At 47.8% G+C, this 18,366-nt stretch overlaps 2 protein-coding genes and 1 pseudogene across 2 annotated transcripts; all 3 read left to right on the top strand.

Moving 5' to 3' along the window:
- Window positions 1-4,643: 4,643 nt before the first annotated feature.
- LOC124698870 lies at window positions 4,644-5,841 on the top strand (annotated as a pseudogene).
- Window positions 5,842-13,183: 7,342 nt separating this feature from the next.
- LOC124694845 (putative cyclin-dependent kinase F-2) lies at window positions 13,184-14,308 on the top strand. Its single transcript, XM_047227780.1, has one exon. The coding sequence runs from the start codon at window positions 13,184-13,186 to the stop codon at window positions 14,306-14,308; it is 1,125 nt and encodes a 374-aa protein (XP_047083736.1).
- Window positions 14,309-17,164: 2,856 nt separating this feature from the next.
- On the top strand, window positions 17,165-18,283 carry LOC124694844 (putative cyclin-dependent kinase F-2). The gene has a single exon (XM_047227779.1). The coding sequence runs from the start codon at window positions 17,165-17,167 to the stop codon at window positions 18,281-18,283; it is 1,119 nt and encodes a 372-aa protein (XP_047083735.1).
- The last annotated feature ends 83 nt before the right edge of the window (window positions 18,284-18,366 follow it).

Genomic DNA, 18,366 nt, shown 5'->3' with positions numbered 1-18,366 from the left:
TGTTTGTGTTTCGATCGAGTAGTCATGTCTTGGTGCGAGAACGGTGTACAAAGAGATTCTTATTCTAAATATAGTTGGTCTTTCAATTATTTATTTTGCTTAAGCCCGATCCTTTTATTCTATGGTCGAGGAGCTTCTTTTGATTTTAGTGGTCCTATGTAGCTCAATTTAGTCTTATTACTTGGGTAGCCAATGCCTGACAGCTACTTGGTATTGTACTCTTCCTCTTATGCATCCTCTTTTTTTTTTTGTAGATTCAGCAATATTGCATAGACGGGAGTCTGAATTATTTATTAGAACATCCAGATCAAATTACCTAAATAAAACAGATATGCATACATGAAAAGTTATATGTTTTTTCAATGCGCATGCTGTTGAGGTTTAACCTTTTTAAAATCATGCATCAATGCCATTGGTGTTCCTGAAATTCTGAAACTGTATCTATTTTGCCGCAGCTATGCTTTGGATGAAAGACTATTGTGTCTCTCAATGGAAACAAGCCAGATATCTAGGTATGTCTTCAAAATTGCATGGTGTGGATACATTATGAGTGAGATGCTAATGCAAACACATACCACTTCAAGAAATGAGTTTGGCCATAAATAATGCAACCTTTTGAGGGAGAACTATCTTCGAGAAATGAGTTTGGTCAGGCTGTCGCTTAGTTGGAATTTTATTTTTTTGAAGCTTAGTTGGAATCTTTACCTGAATCACCCAAAATATGATATTGAAGAGAACTTTGTACACATCTACCTGATATGTGCATATTTCAGAAGTTGATTCTTTCACTTGGTTTACTTCATCATTCATATGCATAAATGATGTAAGGGATATAAATGGACAATCCTAGACAGTTTAGCTGACCGAGATGCTATAGTCAAGGTGCATTTTTGCAGTTAAATTGACTATTTATGGCAACAAGCATGAGAACTCATCATCATAGATTTTATTACCATATTGTTTACTAAGTAACCGGCATGGGTAGATTGGGCCTTCCTGGGAAGTTTGAGTGGACGCATGTTTGCTGACTAGCATTGCTTTCTGTTGGATGTGGATTTCTTATAGAAAAAACTCTACATTACAAACCATAACGTGTTTTCCGACAATTGATGGCATATTTTGATCAGCATCATATGTTTTAAATTGATGCCATGTGATTTTCACTATTACACGGTAGAAAAGACTGATAAATGATGGCCTCCATGCCAAATGATGGTCTCCATGCCATTTAGATTCCACGAATCCCAACAAAATTGCTTGGCGTAGCGTCCGGGATTGCTGTGTTGCGGGTAGTTTCCAGGACGACCGAGATGGATGCGGCAAAGAACAGATGGGGTTTCGAATCAGAGGAAATCTAATGAAGGTTTCAACCCCAACAAGAACTTGCTGCTCCTTTTCCGGACCCACTCATTGTCAGGCTATGGGAAAGCATTTATTTCACTTAGATTGTCAAGTTTGGGTATGTTTGATTCCTTCAGATTGTGAATTTCTCATGATCTAAATCACTAGATAGCCAGTGTTGACTTTTGGTCAATTAGCCAAACTTCAAAGTTTGTTCTATAACCTTTTTTTGTATCTTATTGCCTAGAGGTTGCTTGATCAAACCAGTATTGAAGGCAAAGAAATGCAGAGCTATGCTCGTAGTATGTGTTTTCATTGCTGGCATTTGATTTCGGTATCATTTCTACTACAGTACTTATTCACCATCACATACTACACTTGGCCTGCTGGTAAGAATTTGCAAAGTAGATAAATCATTATAGTGTTGAGCAAATTCTTAATCAAAACCAGCTTTAGTTCTCAGTTTAAATTCAAGAGTATGGTTATAAACAAAATACATATTGACCCTACTTATTTATCTAGACATTTTATTATTATTGTAGAAATATAACGAAAGATCATTCAACATATGTACACTGTCAAGATTTGAAATAGAAGCTGTTTGTTCCGTTCAGTAGCTTCATTTGCTCGGTTTCATACATGGATTTCCTTATGTCTTGCATTTTTTGCCGACAATGTTTCTTAACAAAATGGGAATCTAACAAGGGCAAACTACGTCAACCATGGTATGAATTTGGATTTTCTGGTTGGTGATTATATTACTTGTATTTTGTTGAGGTTTCTCATATTTTAGCAACACTATATTAACACATGTACCACTATACACTTTCATGTCCATTACTTTAAAGTTCGACGCATATGCTATGAATTGCAAATATTTTAATTTAGTCTAAATTTGTTGGACCGTAGCAACGCACGGGCATTCAACTAGTTTATAATAGTTCTGTGTTCTTACATTGCATATGGTTGCTTATGTTGTTTTACTGTAACTGAGTTTAATAAAAGGTTTGGGTACATTGTTACTACTACTTGTTAGCCACGTACTTTGCGGTTGTGTTACATTTATGTTTATCAAATCAAGTCCAGATGCTCATAGTCATTGTGGTAGATTAATATGTGTTGTTTTGTTTTCGCATGTATGCTTATATTATTATAGATATGGATGTTTTTTTATGTTTCTCCGAAGTATCGGATCTTTAGGTTTGTAGTTATCTTCTACCGGGACATTTGTATCCGACATTGCAAATCCTTTGCCAAGATATATGGGCTCTGAGCCAAGGACAAAAGTAAGAGTGACAATAAAGTGTGGGTCCAATGATGAGGGTGAGGAGAATGTGGTAGAGATGCCACACACAAAGAACATAGGCCGCTCACATAGACAAGATCACAAAGGAAGCTTGGGCTAGGTTATGGTGCACATGAAGGCCTTTGCCTTGACCGCCGCCCCGGAAACCACCACATGCCCCACCCCTGCGCCAGAGAATGCCACTACCCCAAACCCTGCTCCAGAGACCGCCGCAACCCTCGCCCCGGCTCCGGTCCCAGCCATCCACTAAATATGGGTAAAGCTTTTTCTTTAATTAGTTTCTTCCTAAATACATATAGGTAGACGGTGTTAAGCAACTTGTATTCTATGAGGGCCAAAGGCCACATCATATAGTACATGTACGTGTGTGAAATATGCATGGAACCCCCTAACTACGATGGAAATATAATACACAAATATCTCTCTAGCATCCCCCCTCCCCGCTTAAACTCATGGTGGATCCACAACACTGAGTTTGGAGAGTAGACTAGTTTGGACCTTCATGAAGAATCCGCCAACTGCAACTCCGATGACACATACTTGAGAGCAATAATCTGATCTTGCACACTGGCAAAAACAAAAGATGCATCAACACCAATATACTTGGTAAGCTCATGCTTCACATGGTCACAAGAAAGTAGTGGGTATCGTTACAAAGACACTAAAATCTGCAAGTAACCACCATAATCAAGTCACCTCAGCAGTTAAAATAGCCATAGCTCTCAACTCAGCCTCTTATGTATGATGGTAAATGATCTAGCATGAATAAAGGACGTGGTCACTCTCTAGCTTAACTATAAATTCTTATGTATGGTGGTTTGGATGTTGCACGACTTCAAGTCTTTTGATATCTTTTAAAGAGATATAATTTCCATTTTAAATGGTCTACATGATGTCTGATCGTTTCCATCCTTCGCAGGCGAAGGGATTGGAATTCTGATGTACAAACAAATAGCAACAATTGGCACAAGGCAAAGATTTCAGGAGAATGTTTGCATCAACTGTGTTTTTTTTTGGTTTCTTCTTTTTCTCAGTTATTTTTGTAATGGTGACCAGTCACAAACCTTTAAATCAGCTGAGTTTGTTTCTTGAAACTGGTTGAAGGGGGCCGGTAAATTATGGTAAAGGGATAAGTTTAGCCGTGGTATGCAAATACAATCTGATGGCAACAATGTGGATAGCTTTACATGCATTTGTCTGTGTTCACTCTGAGATTATGTCTTTCTCATTGTGGTGGTCCATGATTATTGTGCTTTCATGTGAGATCATATGTTTATTTGCTGCCGATGTGACGTTGCTTCCTTATTTTTCATCTTGTATGTACGAAAAAGCTGTGCATTTCAGCGAGGCGGTGTTTATTTTCTTCTAAACAAAGTTGCGGTATGCATGATCTGCCGAGAACAAGAACATCAGCTTCTTAAAGTTAATTAAGCTAATAGTTCAGGCAGCACTGTCGATCCAGGACAGTCCGAGAAAGGAGTGTAGCATAAAAGAGAACAAAGTGTTCGTTAGACATGATAAACAAGTGTTACACGACATAACGACAAGCCCGGTACCACTTTTCAAGGAATATGAACTATGCCTTCAGTTCACAGTGACCATGCAACATTACAGAACCATATGGTAAGCTTTCTCAAACCAGAACACAGAAGGTCATCTCATTGTCGATCCAGAAGCACAGGGCTAGCTGGAACCCAATGCCCGCCATGGTTTTGTGCCGCGTGTCTGCGTGGCAGAGGCCTAGCTGGTTATGGAGTCGGACGAGGACCATTTGTGTCGTGCAAACGGAAACGCAGGCTGCACGAAATTAACGAAACTGCCGCGTACAGCACTACTGAATCCGATTGCAAGATGGTGACGAAACCTTTCCAACCTGAATACAAGTAGAGGTCGGAGCTTCACTTCTGCGTCGATCGCCGTCGCGCGTACAGCTTTCCGCCCGCCGTCTCCATCGATCGCGCTTTCCCAGCAACCAACAAGCCGTCGATCGAGCGCCATGGCCGAGCGCAAGCGACCTGCCGCCGTCCACGCGACCACCACCCAAGGATCGGCGAGCGGCAGCAAGAGGAGCCGCACCAGCATCGGCAGCACCGACGAGTACGACGAGATTTCACGCATCGGCGAGGGCGGCTTCGCCGTCGTCTACAAGGCGCGCCACTGCGTCACCGGCAAGACCGTGGCCGTCAAGTGCCTGTCCTTGCCGGACGACACCGAGGAGTCACCCGACGACGCCGAGGCCGAGCTCCTGCGTGAGGCCCAATTCCTCGAAACCTGCAGCGGGAACCCTTACGTCGTCGGCTTCGAGGGCCTCGTGCGCGACGCGACCAACGGAGACCTCTTCCTCGCCATGGAGTACGTCCCCGCGCCGAGCCTCCAAACCTTCCTATGGGGCAGGCGCCACGGCCCTCCTCTGCCAGAAAACGAGGTGCGCTCCTTCATGTGGAAGCTACTGTCCGGAGCCAAGATGATGCACGACCGCCGCGTCGTCCACCGCGACATCAAGCCGGCCAACATCCTCGTCGGCCAAGGCGGGGAACTCGTCAAGATCTGCGACTTGGGGCTGGCGATTTCCAAGTCCGAGCTTCCGCCCTACACCCAGGCCGGCACCGCGTGGTACATCGCGCCCGAGATGCTCCTGGGGAAGCCGGACTACGACGCGCGGGTGGACACATGGTCGCTCGGGTGCGTCATGGCCGAGATGCTCACCGGCAAGACGCTGTTCCTCTGCGAGGATGACGATGAAGATGACGAGGAGATCGACGAAGAGATCAAGGACGAGATACTTCAGCTCCGGAGTATCTTCCGGGTGCTCGGGATGCCGGACAAGAGGACGTGGCCGGGGCTCAGATCTCTGCCTCTCACCGCCAAGGCACTGGAACTGCTACCGGCGGAGCACAAGCGCAGCAGCCTGCGAGATATCTTCCCGGAAGAGAAGCTGTCGAAGGAAGGATTCGAGGTGTTGCAAGGGCTTCTCACGTGCAATCCCAACAAGCGACTCACGGCGGCCAAGGCGCTCAAACTCCCATGGTTCATTGCTCCTTGCCCCGCCGCCGCTCCAAAGATTGACATTGACTCCTTCCCTCGTCGTGCCGCCGAGAAAGAAGACGCCGCGCATCAAGTTCATCCCACCGGCAGTCCCAGAGAAGATCACCTTCACGATTCCAGTGGCGATGTGGAACGCACAACGAGTGTAAAACTGTTCAATTGTAATTTTGCTTTCGATGATTCATCCATGTAAAGAAACGATGTAACTGTTTCATGCAGAGCTTGGACGATCGATCCATGTAAACTATCGAATTGTAAAGAAAGCGATGTAACTGTTGTATGCAGAATTGAATTGCAGAGCAACTGTCTTTTTTTCGCGACGCCGACTACTTCTTCCGACCCCTCCACTCCCCACTCCCCAGCTACGCCGTTGCCGCTCCCCGCCGCCGCGGCCAGCCGCCATTGGCGGCCTCTTTCGCACACTGAACCGAGGGGTCGCCAGCAGCACGGACGCTGCCGTATCCTCCATCGTTGTGCCCAGATGGGATCCATAGAAAGTGTTGGCGGCACCGCCTCACGCGGCGGACAGAACTTTGAGCGGCGCGGAGAGGTGTTCGGGATGGTTCTACTTCTCAACTGTTCGGTGAAACGGTGAAAAGACTAATAAATAACCAAACATGGTGGAAGACCGTTCTAACAGGAGAGATGGGCAAGCAACCGGTAGCCGGTCACCCCTCCGACCAAAAGAAAATGAAAGATGCAAAAGAAGTTACTGAGCAAACGATTGAAGCTAGAAAAAAATGGCTACGTGTCAGGCAATGACTGGACAAAGAAGTGGATAATTTGCACATCTACAGTGCTCAAATCATTATGAAGGGTGCTAAACTGATTGAAAATTATATAGTGTATAATGTGATTGTTCTGTTTAGTTGGGAGAAATTAATAGATCCATTCTGTTCATATCATAGGCCCTAAACATTGTACCGCAGTTCAAGTGTATATCCCAAATTCTGCATCTTGCATTCTGCTGCACTTGTGCATGCCCAGGTCCAACTGGTTGCCCAGGTACAGAGTTGGATCAGCATGAATTACAGATACATGTATCCGTCAACACAATTTCGTTACCACTGGCAAAACAGATGGAAGTGCAGACAAATTATTCTAAAGCTGTTACCCTTGGAGAAAGTAACACAAGGGGACAGGTACCTATGTGATCTGTACATTTACAACTCTGCTAACATCTACAGCTGGCCTATACAACACACAACCAGTGTGTGTCAAATGTCTTAAATGCGCATCTATCAAACGTAACAAACATATTAGCAACTTCAATTTTTTCAAGAATCTGTCCACCCCTCAGGGAGCCGCCACCGTCGGTCCCAGTAAATCGACACCCGGGACTAGAGAGGGAACATGAAGCTGTAGTCAGCAGCCTCATCAGGCAGCCCACCTACTGTCAGTGGACGTATAATAGCATCTCTAGCGGATCCATTGAAATATCATACCATAAGACCTGTTTGATGTACCTAGAAAGCATTTTCGTGGTGTCCCAGGCCTAGAGGAAACATAATCTCTGAAGTTGCTTTGTGGGCCTGCGTGATACCGCAAAAAATGTTTAATTCAACAATGACATGAAGTAATGGACCAAGTATGGCAAATAACTTCACAATACTAACTCAATAGTCTTATATCCAAATGTATGCACAATAGAACAAGTAGAACTCAAGGATGTCCAAAAGAATGTGCAATCAAATATCATTAGCTGGTGATAAAATGAAGCAACACATCAATGTCGCCGAGACCATATCTAGCATCATATTCACGACCACCATTACCACCACCACCACTTGATGAATGCAAGTGCAAGGGTTGCATGTAGCTGGCTAGTTTCAACGTAAGAGTATCAAACTACCGAAAGCTCTTGTTAATGGTCTTTATGCCCCTTGTTATGGTTTTACCAAAGTGTACCTGCAAGTTATCTTTGATACCAAGCAGGAGTGTGTTGAGAGTTTTCGTGGGTGTTTGTGTTTGAGAGCAAAGCAATATTTAAAAAAGTGAGTAGAAAGTGCAAACAGAGAATAAGCGATGTTAGTAATGATGAAACTGCAATATGGCTACAAGCGTTCTCGGGAAGTCACGAATTCAACACTAGCATTAATAGAATAGGATTAGGATGTAGTATGTCTTATTTGTATGCATGTGCACAGGCGGTGCCCGACATATAGTTTTCCCAGAAATCTCGGTCATCGCACCCCGCATAACCACAACTAGTCCTCCAATGATAAGTAGTCGAAGTGCGTTAGAAAATAAGGGTCTCCCCATGGTTATGGATATCCATACTTGGATCTCCGTGATCCCTTGTTGATCCATGAGTAGTGATGGCGATGAATCATGTCACAGCTATGCCCACAAAGCACTAACTCATTCACTAACTATAACTTCGTTGAATTTCCCGAAGGGAGGAATATTATGCATTCGATGTTCGCACAATGTCATCGAAGAAAGTTACTACACACTTATACAAGTAAAGACAACACAATCTTTATTTCAATTCATGGTGGTGCTAGGGTTTCTCCATCTCCCCAAGAACAAAGGGAATTACTCACACATGGAGGAAAAAAAAAATACAATATACTAAGTTGTATAGCATCTGATTTTCTCAAAATTTTAGTGCCCTAGCGATTTTTCCTGGCCCGACATGTTAGATTTTTGCGAGCCAAATCATCTGCGCCTTACATTGTGGCCGCATCGCGCTATCGTATGCATGTGTTGCATGACGTTTTCCCCCACCCTCGGGTTACTTTGGTCCTTCTCCCTTCCCTCCTAGGGTCCTATAGGGAGGCTCCTGACGTATCTGGTCAGTTGTCAAGCCCGCCCGCTCATGCTACGCATGCGGGTGCGGGCTGGTTCCCACCACCTTCTCCCACTCACCTTCCCCCGGTTCATGTGGGGTGCCACCCACCTTTTTGGGGTGGTTGTGTGCCTCCTGTCGGCTTACGGGGTCGACTGCATGGCTTTCGTCATGCCGCGTGTCTTGTATCATCGACATGTGTGCCTCCGTGTCGGTGTTCATGGGTCACATGTTGACGCGTTGACTACTGTGTGCTACATGTTGGGTTGGGCCTGCTCACTTTTTTTTTGCGTGTCAATTCTACGCTGTATGAGCCTCTTCCTTTTTCATCTTCCTCCCTTCACTCCTCTTCTTGGTCCTGGAACCCTCTTCCTCACATCGTCTAGGGTTTCGCGATGCCGTGTTGTTCTTCTCGTGTCGCCGTTGTTGCGCATCTGCATTGCTGCAGATGTCATGTGTTATTTGCTGCGTGGGGGTGCTGCTGGTCGTGGGTGTTCTTGTGGTAGTGTTGTTCTGTCTCGTGGTGTTACATTTTCTTGTTTGTATTCGCCACAGCTAGTGTGGTGCGTTATTCTTGGCTTGTTGTTTGTTTCATCCTAGGCAGGTGTTTATTTCTTGCATGTTTGTGATGTTTTTTTTCCTGAGGTTTGTTCTTGATGTTTGGGTGATGGGAGTAATGATAGTAAATAAGAGTTGATGATCACTCTAGTCGAGTTAAACGACCAAAATTAGAAGCGTTTCATGGGTGGCAACCAATGTGAAATAAGTTTTTTAGTTAAATTTTCGTGTTGGTTTTGTTTCATGAAAAATATTTAAAGTTTGAACAACGGGGATGAGAAGAACATGTGACCCGCTCCCGATTCATATTGATATGTTCCCTGAAAATTTTATATTGGTATTATGCTGCAAAAATATTGCACATTCGATGTATTGAACTAATATTTCAGATCCTTATAAAAATTGAAGAAAACAAGCCGTTTAGTGGTAATAGTGGAGTAAACGAATATGATTGTACATGACCATATTGTGTGGTTGTACAATAACCGCTATGCTAGTCACGACTAACAACATGATTAACAGAAGTTTTAATGACCATCAGTGCAGTCTCACGCGACCGTATGGCCTGGCCATACCAACCTCATGAAGAAAATTAAAAAATTAATATTTTACTGTTCATTTTAACGAGGACCCGCATGGGCGGGCACAAATGCGATGAAGAAAACATCTACGTCGTTCGTAAGTTTAACAAACATACATACAGTCGGAGGCAACTATACCGAGTGCTTGTACCAAGGCCACGGCAGCAACAACAGCTCCAGGCCGAACATAACGATCAGTGGTACGGTGAGGTCATCTGTGTATGTACCCATGCCCGTACCATCGCCGCAACTCAGAAAAACTGTTCAAGAGAGGTAGCCCTAGATCACAATTTTTATTCATTTGTTTCTCTTCCTCCAAACTTGACACAAATTTTTGGGATCTCTTTCCCTACTCAATATTTGTTCAATACCTTGCACATTGACAATATAGGATATATTTCTCCTCCCATCCACCAATTACTATTTGCAAATATTTGCTCAATATCTCTCCATTATCAATCTAAGTTCATAGCCGAGTATGGACTTTTTTCTTGTTGAACACCTCGTTTTGTAGTATTATATTGAGGAGTTCCTTTTCTTTCATAATTGCTTCACTCTAGTGGGACCAAGTCTTTATTTATTCAATTTTTATTATTTGTTAGATATGAACGCAGAGGGACATGCGCCCGTGCATGTCTTCCCGAACAGGCCAAGAAGGGAAAAGCTCGTGATAAATTTCTAGGAATTGAGCTAGTTGCAAAGGAACATTTTGGTCAGTTCAAACAACTTCGGCACCGAGCTGCCAAGTCTATTAAGTGGCCATGCCCTGCTATTTTCAATCATCTAGGACAGGTCACGATTTCAGTTTTCTTATTAACAATGTTGGGATGCACCACATATCAGGACACCCCAACCTAACCTCGGTTGATAATAGAGTTGTTGAGCACACTAAAAGACAGTGGCGGAGCTAGCCCAGAATTTTTTGGGGGTGGGGGGGGGGGGGGGGCAAAACACAGAGTATACAAAGTTTGGGGGGGCAAATGACTCCATTTTCTTCTCATTTAGGTCCCTAATTTGTTTCCTTCAGAAATAATGCTAAGTCTGGGAGGGGGGGGGGGGGGCGGTGGCCCCCTCTGACTTGCACATAGCTACGCCAGTGCTAAAAGACACCATGACTCTAGTTTATGGAGGAGGCGAGGTTGGCGGGCCGATAAGGCCTTCTTGCCGCTACATGTCCTCCCGTCGTTGTGCGTCGAAGAAGTCCTCTTGAACCACCGCTCGCTGCTGACATGTGGCGCCGGCAGGACGCCGGCGCCATTGGGGGGGGCATCCTCCAGACGCTGGCTAGGCACCACATGTCGGGCGACACTGGGTACTGTGCTTCATACATCACCCACACTTTGGTGACGGTGAGGTTTCCTCTCTCGAAGCCGTGCGTGGCAGCGCCTATGGAGTGGCGACTGCTCGACATGGCGGCACAGACCTTGTAGGTGGGCGGGCGCTAGGGTTTGGGAGCCGATCACTATGAGAATTTTGTCTAAGAAAAAAGGCTTACTATTTTTCATCTTCGTGCAAAAAAGAAGTACTCTTAGTCACAGCATGCATGTTCTGCCGTAACAGAAGTAAAAAATAGCATCGCCTTCCTAAACGGAAACTGCTGGGCGTCCCCCGGGGATCTGATTTCCTAGCCCCCGGGTCGCCAGCCGTGGATCAGCCATCTTGGACGGTCAGATCTGTTTTTACTGAATGTAGCAAAAAAACACCTCCCGGCAGCAAAAAAAATAACCCGTTTTTGCTACATTGTAGCAAAAAACGGTTCAGTCATGAAATCAATAAAAAGGCTGAGCTCGCCGGAGAGCTTGTAGCAAAAAAAAATGCTATTGTAGCAGAAAAATGGTAATGTAGCAAAACCCAATATCATCGGAAATATTGACGAAAACCTCGCCGGAGACCTCATAGCAAAATTTCTATACTAAAGTAGCAAAACAACCAAAACAATTATAGCAAAAAAAAAAGATAGCAGACATCATTTTTTATAAGTCAACCTCACTGGAGACATTGATAGAGAATTTGCCGGTGACCTCACCGGAGACATTGCCCGGAGATAACATAGAAAAAATAATTTACTATTAAAGCAAAATCACACAATGTTTGTAGCACAAATTATATGGTATTATAGCAAAAATGATCTTAGAACTCGCCGGAGACATCGTAGCAGCAAATTTTCAGTACCAAATTAGCAAAACAGCAGAACAATCGTAACCAAAAAATTGTATAATCTTAGCATCAGTGTTTTTATTATACAACAGCCCCCTAACAGAGATGGTAACGCCACGCCGTAGCACCTCGCTCCCACCGCTGGTAGTACATGGCCATCGACGGGATGTCCTCCAACCTCCGCTCTGCTGCGGTTTGCTCCTCCCCCGTCCCACGTGTTGCTCCACTGCTGGCGCGCTCCCAGCGACGAGTGGCCCCTTTGCTGGCGCAAGTCCGTGAGCTCCCGCGTGGAGGAAGCCGACGAGGAGCTCGATGCAGTGGCGAAGGGCGGACCTCAGTGGGAGGGGTGAGGGCACTACGACGTCGTCTGTCGTCCTTGCGGGCGAGGAGGGACCGCCAGCGGCGGTTGGGGGCAGGTGGCGTTCCGCGAGGAGGAGGCCGGCGCGGAACTCGTGTTAGGTCGACTGGCGGACCTCGTGCTGGGGCGGACGACGGTGTGGCGGCGCCGGCGAGTGGCGGAGCAGCGTGGGCCGTGGGCGAAAACGGCAGGCGGCCATGGCCCTGCGCGAGATCGAAGAAATTTCAGTGGGCGTTGGAGAATTCGGGAGGTAGGGGACGACCTGTTTGGTGGGGCCCAGCGACACGCGTCGCACGCACAAGCGGGAGGCTGCGGGACGTCCGTCCCCCCGGGGGAATCTAATCATTTTCCTTCCTAAACTTAATCGCTTGAAGACTTGAACGGTTCAGTGTTGATCCCCTGAACAGGTTTTGTAGCTGAAAAGAGAACATGCCGATCCTTGAACATGCTGGGTAAATGCAAGTGTGCAACTGTGCAAGTAAGCAACCGCACAAAGCGCCAAAGCTCATCCACCTGTCGTAAACGGCTAGCTAGAATCCCCGAGGTGCACAGGGTTCACCGGTCTACGCGCAGCGGCAAGGAAAGCTGGTCGATCGTTCGTGTTTTTTTTTTTTTTTTTTTTTTTTTTTTTGCGAATGTCGATCGTTCGTGTTAACAACTTACCGCAAGCGGCAACCAAAGGAAGCGGCCGCGTGGCTGTCGGGCCCAGCTCGCAGCCACCGTAATTCTTACGGAATCCGATAGCACGACGGTGACGCAACATGTCGAAACACTGAAACAGAAACAGTAGTCAGTTGTTCCGTGTCAATAACTTTACCGTAATTATATGCATGGAATCCGATAGCACGACGGTGTCGAAACACTGAAACAGAAGCAGTAGTCAGTTAGCCTTGTAGTTCAACTTCAATCCGAATCGAGTTTGGAGATGCAATGTTGTTGTGTATATATGCCGCCGATCCACACCGACTCCCGAATCCATCATCTGCTTCCACCCTGCGCATACCATCCTGCCTCCAGCAACAAGACCGTCGATCGAGCCGAGCGCCATGGCCACGGTCGCCCGCAAGAGACCCGCCGCCGTCCTCGCGACGACCACCAAAGGACCGGCAACGACGTCCCGCAAGAAGAGCCGCACCAGCGCCGATCAGTACGAGAAGTTGGCCTGCCTTGGCGAGGGCGGCTTCGGCGTCGTCCAAAAGGCGCGCCACCGAGCCACCGGCAAGATCGTCGCCATGAAGCACCTCTCGTCGGCGGGAGCGGACGAAGCCCTGCTCCGTCGGGAGGCCCGTTTCCTGGAGACCTGCAACGGGAACCCCTACGTCACCGGCTTCGAGGGCCTCGTACGCGACCACGCCTCCGGAAACCTCTGCCTCGTAATGGAGTACGTCGCCGCGCCGACCCTCCACACCCTCATGTGGGACAGACGCCACAGCCCGCCGCTGCCGGAATCAAGGGTGCGCGCCATCATGTGGAAGCTACTGACGGGGGCCAAGCTAATGCACCACCGCCACGTTGTCCACCGAGACATCAAGCCGGAGAACATCCTCATCAGCGAAGACTGCAAACTCGTGAAGATCTGCGACCTAGGGCTGTCAATGTGCATGTCCGAATCGCTGCCCTACAAGCTTGTCGGCACGGTGCCGTACATCGCCCCAGAGGTCCTCCTGGGCAAGCCGGATTATGACGCGCTGGTCGACACCTGGTCGCTCGGGTGTGTGATGGCCGAGATGCTCACCGGCGAGACACTTTTTGAAGAAGATGTTGACGACGACGACGACCAGGGCGAGGTCAACGATGCGGATCCCGTAGTCCCTCTCTGGGGTATCTTCCGAGTGCTCGGCGTGCCAGACAGCCGAACGTGGCCGGAGTTCAAGTCCCTGCCGCTCACTGCCGAGGTGCTGCCACTGCTGCCGAAGGAGCAGAAGCGCAACAGTTTGCGGGACATCTTCCCCGAACAGAAGCTGTCACAGCAAGGGTTCCAGGTGTTGCAAGGGCTTCTCACCTGCAATCCCGAGAAGCGACTCACGGCGGCCAAGGCCCTCAAACTCCCATGGTTCGCTGCTCCTCGTCCATCGGCCGCCGCTGCCAAGGTTGAAGCATTGCCATTGCCGAGAAAGAAGACCCCGCGTTTCATGGTTCCTCCTGCGGTACTGAAATCACAACGGGTGTAGAACTGTCCAAAATGTAATTGTGCTAGGATGGTCGATCGAGTTGTAAAGAAACGATGTAAATGCTTTATGCAGATTTGAGTTACAGAGTAATTATCATCTTTTCAGATTATGTGTCTGTTCATATGCCCTAATCGTTGAACTGTTTACTTTCGAAATTAGATTTTACTCTTGCGTATACATGCTCTGTCCCTTCATGACGCCTCGAGAACAAACCATGCTTTCTGTGCGACCAAGAAGTATCATGAACGAAGGGGGAAATTGTGTGGATCGTGGCCGTTTACTACTACTACTTTCTGCGACGGAATTTTGGAAGAGAACACTGAAACAGAACAAATTTGCAGACTGAGAACAAATTTTGCAATGCAATGGAATATAAGTGGGTGGCAGTTTCAGTTGTAGCAACATAGACCGACATGTGCCTTCTGCTAATGCGATAACAAATTTGCGCATCTAACCGAACAAATTTTTGGAGTGCTGTAATCTGTATAGGAGGAAGGTTTGTAAAGAACCCAGATTCCCATGGTGGTTCCACCTAGTTCGTATAGGACCCTTCAGGTTAGCAGATTACTTACAGTGTCAATCGAAGAGTCGATGATGCTTTTTTTTGCGGGGGAACAGTCGATGATGCTTTAGCTCCATCCTGCCAATGCTTTGTGGTCACCGTCAGCAGGGCGCAATGTTGATGTTCTTCGCCGGCGCAATCGGATGGCACGACTATGTCTGAAACTATGGTGCAGATCAGCGAATCTGCATTGTTTCAGTTTCTATAAACCCTGGCGTGGGAAGCATAGATACTTAGATATCATCTTACTGTTGGGTTGTTCCTGAAGAGCAGAGCAATATAATGCATAGTCGTTCCTGGTGAACCAGCATTGAGGGAGGCTCAGTGCACGAATGACATAACCATCTCGGGAGGAAGATAAGATATGTTAAGCCTTTGCTACAAACTGAGGATAATACCTCTCTTTTCCCATACAATGCAACAACAATCAGAGTGGCGTGGGGAGTGGACTGGACAGGGACAGATCCCTCCCAGTCCACATTTAATATGGCGCCCGCTCCCACCGAGAGCTGGGTCCAAGGGAGACGAGCAGGCGAGCAGGCGGATGCGATCGGATGTCGCGTGCCATCCGCGGCCACGCAAACCTAGCCTAGATTTGGTCCGGGTTTACGTCGTCTCGGACACCGCGGTCATCCGCATTTGTGATGCGGGGCCGCGTTGGACCGTGAATTTATCCGGTTGGATCCATCCGGACACGTGGGCACGGGATGGGTCGCCGCGTTGGAGATGCCCTTAGGCTCCAGCCGTCTCTGTGTATGTATGGAATTAACACAAGATGCATGTTAGCCTTCTGACAGAGCGGCTTCAAAGTCACAATGATAATATCAGAGTGTGATCCATAGTCCCTAGTTTGCAGCCACCATAACCATGACTATGGGATCCGATAGAGACCAACAGGGGAGGAATCCCGGTGTCATTTTGTTAAGAAGGTGTGTGACACACACACCCAGCCCATGGGTTGAACTCGAGCTGCTTGAGAGGCGCCACTGCGAATTAGCCATATCTAGCCGGTGTTAGAAACATAAAACTAAAGCCACCCAAGTGGTATTACATGGCACTCAAGTAAGCCCAAGCAACAACAAATAGCTACTCAATACTTCTTTTGAAACTTCCAGGATCAGGTACTGCAACATCAAAGGCGAAGCCAGGTCAAGCATTTCATCTTCATCCGAAAGAGAACTCCCGAGCATCCGCGATCCTCATCGTGCGATTTAATGACTATGTGCAGATTCAAAGATGTCAAATGCAGAACTTCATCTTGGACCAAAATAATTTCCTTATGACCATCTTTCTGTAAGCTTAAAGAAGAGTGGTCATAACAAATTATTTCGGCCGGAGATTTAATCAACTTTTTTCCTCAAAACATGCCTGTTTTGCAATTTTCAAATGCCCAACACATAGCTGCTAACCCCACAACAGGCACATTAGGCATACTTTTTCTTTTGCAAATTTTGAAATCCATGAGAAAATTTAAGAGAAATTGTAAGGCCATATGAGGGACACATGAAATATTGACAATACTCAATGCATATTTATCCGTTGGGCGCGAGAAAAATAAATGGTGAATATGGTTCCCAACTCTTCACAAAATCTCCACTTGTAAATCACCTTGCAACTCCCTTTTGCTAATATTATCTTTCTGAGCTTTAGATGGGGTATTTTGGGAAATAATATTACGTTCATAGATTTTGGCATGAGGCTTGCTCTAATCATGGCTCCAATTACATGTGATAATAATAAAGCTAATGGGCAGAACACAAGCTACAAACACCCAACACATAAGCTCATCCATGACTGCCTGACCAATACCAGCACTCCAGCAGGCACCGGCCAAGCTACTGAAGATCGACTGGAATCCGAGACTGTAATTGGCAGTTTTCCACCGCCATTGGCACATGACGCAATCGGTCTCCCCGAGTAAGAAAGACGCGTAACGTACGTACGCGCAGGGTATGATGATCGATTTGGAATCCGAGACTGTACCGTAAAAACGAAAAACGCAACCGCCAAGAAAGAATTAGCTCTCGGTCCCACTTGGCAGCCACACTTTAATAACTTAACTGAATCCGATAGCAGTTCAACTTCAACCTGGGGAAGAACACCCATCGACGGTTTGCGCGTATCAGAGTGAATCCGACTTCAAGCTGAAGTCGCGCTCTCGCTAAGCTATATATATGGTCGCCGATCCATGCCATCTCCACCTTTGCCCATACCATCCCCTCCTCCCTGCTTCCACCATCTCCACCCTGCCCATCCCCGTCTCCACCAGCCAAGCCGTCCGTCGATCGAGCGCCATGGCCGCCTGCAAGCGTCCTGCCGCCGTCTTCGACGCCGACCACGCGACGACCACCCAAGTATCAACGGCGGCATGCAAGAGGAGCCGTCCCAGCCTCAGAAGCTCGGATGAGTACGAGGAGGTGACCCGCCTCGGCAAGGGCGGCTTCGGCGTCGTCGTCCAGGCGCGCCACCGCGTCACCGGCAAGACCGTCGCCATCAAGTACGCCGCCGAGCTGGAGCAGGAGGCCAGCTTCCTGCAGGCCTGCAGCGGGAACCCATACGTGGTCGGCTTCGAGGGCCTGATGCGCGACCACACCACCGGCGGTCACTGCCTCGCCATGGAGTACATGGCCGCGCCGAGCCTCCATGCCTTCTTGTGGGAGAGGCGCCGCGACGGGCCGCTTCCGGAACCAAAGGTGCGCGCCTTCATGTGGAAGCTCCTGACCGGGACCAAGATGATGCACGACCGCCACGTGGTCCACCGCGACATCAAGCCGGCCAACATCCTCGTCGGCCAAGACGGCGAACTCGTGAAGATGTGCGACCTCGGGCTCGCACTCCACATGTCCGACTCGCCGCCCTACTCCCAGGTCGGCACCGTCCCCTACATGGCGCCAGAGATGCTGCTGCACAAGCCGGATTACGACGCGCTCGTGGACACCTGGTCGCTCGGGTGCGTCATGGCCGAGATGCTCACCGGCAAGATTCTGTTCTACGACGACGACGACGACGACGGCCACCAGGACCAGTTCAACGACACAACCCACATAGTCCAGCTCTGGAGTATCTTCCGAGTGCTCGGCATGCCCGACGACCGGACGTGGCCGGAGTTCAAGTCCCTGCCGCTCACCGCCAAGTTTCAGCAGCTGCTACCCGGGGGGCTCAATCACAACAGGCTGCGGGATATGTTCCCTGAAGAGAGGCTGTCAGAGCAAGGATTCCAGGTGTTGCAAGGGCTTCTCACCTGCAATCCCGACAAGCGACTTACGGCGGCCAAGGCGCTCAAGCACCCATGGTTCACCGCTCCTCGTCCCTCTGTTGCCGCTGCAAAGGCTGAAGCTTTGCCGTTGCGGAGAAAGAAGACGCCAGGCTTCTTGGTTGCACTAGCGGCGGCATTGAAAGCACAACAGGTGTAAAACTTGAAGTTGTGCGTCGATGATCGATCCATGTAATTCCTTGATCGAGTTGTAAAGAAACGATATGACTGCTTTATGCAGAA

Source organism: Lolium rigidum, chromosome 3 (genome assembly GCF_022539505.1).
Source record: "Lolium rigidum isolate FL_2022 chromosome 3, APGP_CSIRO_Lrig_0.1, whole genome shotgun sequence".
Classification (NCBI taxonomy): Eukaryota; Viridiplantae; Streptophyta; class Magnoliopsida; order Poales; family Poaceae; genus Lolium; species Lolium rigidum.
The sequence above is the reverse complement of the archived record's forward strand: the minus strand, read 5'-3'. Positions and strand labels throughout refer to the sequence as shown.